This window comes from Rhagoletis zephyria, unplaced genomic scaffold, assembly GCF_001687245.7.
Source record: "Rhagoletis zephyria isolate East Lansing unplaced genomic scaffold, Rhagoletis_zephyria_1.1 Rzeph_scaffold_05034, whole genome shotgun sequence".
Taxonomy (NCBI): Eukaryota; Metazoa; Arthropoda; class Insecta; order Diptera; family Tephritidae; genus Rhagoletis; species Rhagoletis zephyria.
This window is the reverse complement of record NW_016162117.1, coordinates 1-6,225: the sequence shown is the minus strand read 5'-3', so window position 1 is coordinate 6,225 and position 6,225 is coordinate 1. Positions and strand designations below refer to the sequence as shown.

General features: G+C 35.2%; 1 protein-coding gene across 1 annotated transcript; it reads right to left on the bottom strand.

Annotated features, from left to right (window-relative positions):
• Nucleotides 1–2,164: 2,164 nt before the first annotated feature.
• LOC108371503 (uncharacterized) lies at nucleotides 2,165–2,777 on the bottom strand. Its single transcript, XM_017627082.1, has one exon. It carries the CDS (start codon nucleotides 2,561–2,563, stop codon nucleotides 2,357–2,359), a length of 207 nt encoding a protein of 68 aa, XP_017482571.1. The 5' UTR covers nucleotides 2,564–2,777; the 3' UTR covers nucleotides 2,165–2,356.
• Between the last annotated feature and the right edge of the window lie 3,448 nt (nucleotides 2,778–6,225).

Sequence of the window (6,225 nt, the reverse complement as noted above, 5' to 3'; positions counted from 1 at the left end):
AAATTTTAAAAGGTTACGATGCGTGCACCAAAGTGAAAATGCATATTTTTTATTAGCTCATCGTCTGCAATTGGAAAATTTTGCCAATTACGTATTTGCTCCATTGTGCAATATACTATTGAACTATGATCCTCGTGCACCACTTGTTTATATGCCCATTTAAAAGTTACAGAGCGAAAAGTTATGGGTAAAAGCACATTCATTTGTTCAGCATAAACGGCATTTGAACGAATCGAAATAGTCAACCTAAAGGTGAGTATGTAGATGAAGAAAAGAAATAAAGATAGAGATTAAGATAACGATAAAGATATAAAAAAATAAATGTAAGGATGAGGATAAGGATGATGAAAACAATAAAGACTAATTTAAAGTTTAATACAAAGAAAAAGACTAATAAAAAGAAAAAGAAAATGAAAAAGAAAAATAAAAAGAGTAAAGAAAAGAGTAGGGTCAAAGATAGATAGAAAAAGGGATGGAGATAAAGAGTCAAAAATAAAGAAGAAACTGAAGATTAAGATATGCTATGTCATGTTATGTTGTCCACCTCACTGCACGCTTCTCAGCTCACCTCACCTCACTTCAACTCACCTCACTTCAACCCACCTTAACTCATCTCAACACACCTCACTGCAACTCACCACAAAGTAATAGATACGCAATATAAGGACAAAGGTGAAGGTGAATATCTAGATAATGAAAATAATAAAATTAAATATAAATATAAAGGTGAGGGTAAAGTAAGGACTAAGAAAAAAAGACAAAGATAAAGAAAATGATATAGACAAAGATAGAGATGGAGAAAGGGATAGAGATAAACATACAAAGAAAACTATACAAATGAAGATTAAGGTATGTACGTTATGTCATGTTGTGTTGCTCCCCGCACTTCTTCTCAGCTCACCTCAAGTCACCTTAAACTATTTAATTTTTAATGTTTATTGTTAATTAGTTTCGAGTTTATGAGGGATTTTCTTTAGTAAAATTTTGTCGTAAGCGCGATTTGTCTACAAATTGGCAGCCACATTGTATGAAATACGACAAAATGTGATCAAAATTTCTACTAAATTAACGAACTTTTTACTTAATATCTCGGAAACTAAAGGAGATATACAAAAATGGAGAACACCATTGCTAAGATATTGATTAGTTTAATATGACTGCATCACTAACTAAATTTTTACTAAATTATCGAAAAAATTGTAGCCAATATCTCGGAAACTAAAAGAGATATCTAAAAACTGATAACACCAATCGAAAGACCTTATTACAAAATATATAACTGCATTTAGAACTAAAAATCGTCAAAATGGCGCTTACGACAATCTTTTACCCAGGCGACGATGTGTGTTTCACACGTATACGAAGAGCGGCAGCTGAGTAGTGCATTTAACGCACACAGTCTCAGTTATTGAATCGTTTGAATGTGTTGGAATGCCGACCACTGCTTTCAGTATTGAAGCGTTTGTGTCCATGCCAATGACCCAGACAGCCGAGCCACTGCAGTTTTATTTACTGCACTATGTCTGCATATGCCCACCCACTAATCTTTTTACCGAATACAACAAGTAAACAACATTGATTAAAATTGATATTTATATTTTAAATTTATTTGCTCACAATAACTTTTAGATATAATGTTCTGTATATATGTGCAATATACATACATACATACAAACATACATACTATATATTAAAAAATGGTAAAAATCCAAACTTTTTGTAAATACTGAATGCATTATTAGAATACCTTTATTACATAAATCTATGGCTTTGGTTTGATAAATGCAATAAGTCTGATTTTGTAAGTATTTGGGAAATTCTCTTAAATTTTACCATGTTTTAAGCGCACTTTAAGGGAATAAATACCTTACAGTTGTAATTACATTTACATATAAATATATAGTATCGACAATGTGACGGCATATATAGTAGGTATTATACATCTATTTTTTTCGTATGTGTCGATTAAAGCACTTTAATACCACTACATAATAAAATAGATTCCAAAGAATTTTGGGTGTTGCCCATTTGATTGAACTGTAACGCGCCAGATGTACACATTGAGGTAGTTGTAAAAGTTTGTAATCCTAAATTACCCTCAGATAAATTAGGAATGGTTCATAAATTCCAATTCAGCTGCTTTTGAGGAAAATTGATTGTTCTCTGAAATCGTTGGGCTTTTCAACTGCTTCTTGGTTGCGTACTTATGCGCTCTTCATTTCGGGCGATTGTTGGCTCTTGTCTGCCGCAATCAACTCTTCCAATTACAAACCACGAACTGCTTTCGCAACATAACTATTGACTTTAATGTCTGTATTTGTTGTGTTCCGCCCAGGCTTAGAAAATAGGTTATAGTTCATGTATGCCGTTTTTGCATGGCATCACAGGCACTGCAATACGAGTAAGAGCTGGGTGATGGTGGCGGCGATGATGGGCCGTTTGAGCCATTGCATCTGCCGCTGCTGCTGCTGAATGTAACTTGCCTTTGTGGATGAATGGGAAAGTGGTTCCAGTGCGCGCAGGGCATCTGTGCCGGTGGCTTAATTGGGAATTGGTTAGGCATCTTGGTGGTTCCCTGCTTTTCGCTATTCAGCTTTGTTCCTTGCTTAAAAACTATCTTAATCTTTGCACTTGATTTGTTTGAGTTACTTCAGTTCTCAAACAGAACGTTTTGAAAATTTCACTTTATGTTGGTTTTTAACTCCTTTCGCTTTTATTTGCTTAGTAGTATTCTGCACAAAGGCATAATTTTTACTGAGCTCTGAGGGCATCGCTTGCTGCTTATATAGCTTACACAAAAGGCACGCCAAAACCCAACACTTCCTAACACATACGCAAACACTTCATTCAGGCGATGAAAATAACAAACGAACTCTGGTTTACTGTATGCGAGCGAACATTGAAGCGTTAGACTTCTGGAGCACTCTCTTTGCCATCCATTCTTCCATTTAAAATTGTTATTTTTTTTATGCTTCTGTAGTGGCTAGTGATGTTAATTTTTTGGCTTTTTATGATCCCGGGATTTTTGGGAGGTCGTTATCACATTCCTGGGATCCCGATATTAATTTCTTTTCAACAACTTAAAGCGGAAAAACTGCGTCTTTATTGTTTGAGAAGCTCTCCTACGATAAAAAAAAATAAATAATAAATAAATGGTATTGAAACCTACTTTTTTATTTAGAGAGATGTTTTTATTTTTTCTCTCTGACGTCAGGACTTATTTTTAAGGACTTTGTAATTTCAAAGATATGATTAGATAATTCCAAGAATTATTTATAAAATACAATGCAATGTAGAATAAAGCTATGGGTACCAAATTAAAGAGCAATTTTTTTTAGAATTCAAAATAATAATTTTTTTTTTTGGATGCACAAGGACGAATAGGTATTTTTTAAGCTGATAAAGTTAGAAGAACAAAATTCGAGGATATTATAGAGTTTATATAAGTCCTTTACATATAATTTGTTTCAAAAACAAATATCGCGAAATTTCAAGGATAAAATTTTTGAAGGACATTTTCAACACTCACCAAAAAATTTAATCTATGTAAATTCTTCAGAATTTCCTCTTTAATGTGATACCCATACTTTTTTTCTAACCACATTTAACTGAATTTTTTAAATCATTTTTGAATTACTGCCGTCAAAGTGAAATACTGTTAATGCAATTTTACTATACTTGGCCAATGGTTTTGCGAATATATTGATTTTTGTGTATAATATTTACGAACGCACGGTGTTATATGTGTAATGAACTAGACATTTATAAAATACATTAATTATTAAAAAAAAAGAAATATAGTCAATACTGGTCAAGAAAATGAGTTTCTATTATTGCCATCAGCTCAAATTATGAATCCCGATAATCCCGAGATTATTTGCCAAGAATCCCGGGATTTTTGGAACTTTAACATTTCTAGTAGCGGCAGTTCAGTTACTGTGTGTACCCTACAAATCTGAAAAAGAGCAAAGAAAAATTTATTGAATAAAAACTTCCTCATTCACATTTTTATGTATGTGCTCCATTTTCAGTGGTATCTCAAAGCCAAGCCAAGAATACGAGAACGTATGTAAATAAGTAATGTACATATTAGCTAAGGCATGGAGAAAAGCTGATTGATTTCTGTAAAAGCTGTACGAATTCGGATGGTGGTACTTGAACCTGGTGAGTAAGTCGTCTTAAAACATTGGACTCGCCTTAAATCCTAGTAAGAGAGAATTTGTCTTGTTGTTGCCCTAGGAGCACTCTTATTTTGGTTCTTGGCTTCATGCCAGTCGACATCGTAGGCTCGAAGTAGCTCTTCAGAACCGGCAACTCCCACGTACGAAGCTTCGTTCTAGCCCCACAGCGTGTTTCGCTATAGCACAACGTTACCAGTTTTGATCAACTCAGTGGGTTTGTCCTCAACATCTCAGAACCGTTAGCAGCTCAGGTCACCCTTACCTGGGACACCCTTACCTGGATGTTATCAAAATTTTCTTACTTAACGGCCTTGGTAGCGCCGACGTTTCTCCTACTTAGGGATATTTTCGCCATCTCTGGTTAACACTACCAACTCCGTGTCCCAGAAATTGCAAAAACGGCCCTTAGTCTAGTGGCTGGTGCCGTGACCGAACGGATACCGTTTATTCTCCAGCTGAAAAATAAATTATGTAACGAAGAACGACATTTGAAGCAAGTAATATGTGTCCCTTTGTTTGTGTGTCTCCTGGTAAATGGAAATAAATTGGGCTACTTGTTCGAACAAAAATTTTTAAGGCCTTTTTTTGGTAAGCAATTTCCAAATTTCTTAGTCAATTTTCCAAAATGTACCGCAACTGGAGTCTACATTTAGCCGCATAATCTACTTTCGCCCTTAATTTTCCACCACTTTTTGTTTACTCTCCGCCGCAATTTTTGGAGCGAGTAACTTAACGCGTTTGTATTAGAATGGTCTCGTCTTTGTCTTCTGTTTTCGTTTTCTGTTTCTCAACATAATATTTATGCGTACAATGCCATATTATGTACATATAGTAAATGTATGTAACGGGTGATTTTTTTGAGGTTAGGATTTTCATGCATTAGTATTTGACAGATCACGTGGGATTTCAGACATGGTGTCAAAGAGAAAGATGCTCAGTATGCTTTGACATTTCATCATGAATAGACTTACTAACGAGCAACGCTTGCAAATCATTGAATTTTATTACCAAAATCAGTGTTCGGTTCGAAATGTGTTTCGCAAACCCAATTGCTGCGAACGGCGACGAATCGACATTTCACGGTCTTCAGCAACACTCTCAGAAACAGACGCAATATTCTCTTCTGTACGCACTGTACGCATTCGTGTGGTTGGTTTAATGTCCAATAAAGTAAACTGAGTGCGAAACTTGGTCACAATCGCATTAATTGTTTGCTCACTTGGTCGATTATGTAGACCATAAATCGGACGTAAAGCGAACCGAACACTGATTTTGGTAATAAAATTCAATGATTTGCAAGCGTTGCTCGTTAGTAAGTCTATTCATGATGAAATGTCAAAGCATACTGAGCATCTTTCTCTTTGACACCATGTCTGAAATCCCACGTGATCTGTCAAATACTAATGCATGAAAATCCTAACCTCAAAAAAATCACCCGTTATATGCACATGTGTATGTGTATGTGTGTACATAGGTGGTGTGAGGTAGACGAAACTGTAGTTCAGGCACGTACGAGTACAGTTCCTAAAGTTCCAGTAAGACTGTATGCCAGTAATTTCTGCCACCAATGCGGGAAATGGCGATGTTAAAGGCGCAATAACAACACAACGGACATATAAAATAAAATACGTATTTATTTGACACATAACGATATTATACGAAGTACATATGTATGTATGAGGACTACGGTTGCCAGACGTTCTGATTTAGGAGTGACAGTACTAAATTTTCACTTGCTTTCTGAAATTTTTGAATTCCCAATTCAGTACGCAACTGTCCTTATTGTTACCACGTTTTTATCATTTCGGAATTTTGTTCGTCCAGACATAGAATAGGCAAAAACTAGTCTAGACATCAACCTAGTCTCGACGGAAGTAGTCAAATATTTAACAACCGCATCTATCTATATCTATTCTATATAACGGGTGATTTTTTTGAGGTTAGGATTTTCATGCATTAGTATTTGACAGATCACGTGGGATTTCAGACATGGTGTCAAAGAGAAAGATGCTCAGTATGCTTTGACATTTCATCATGAATAGAC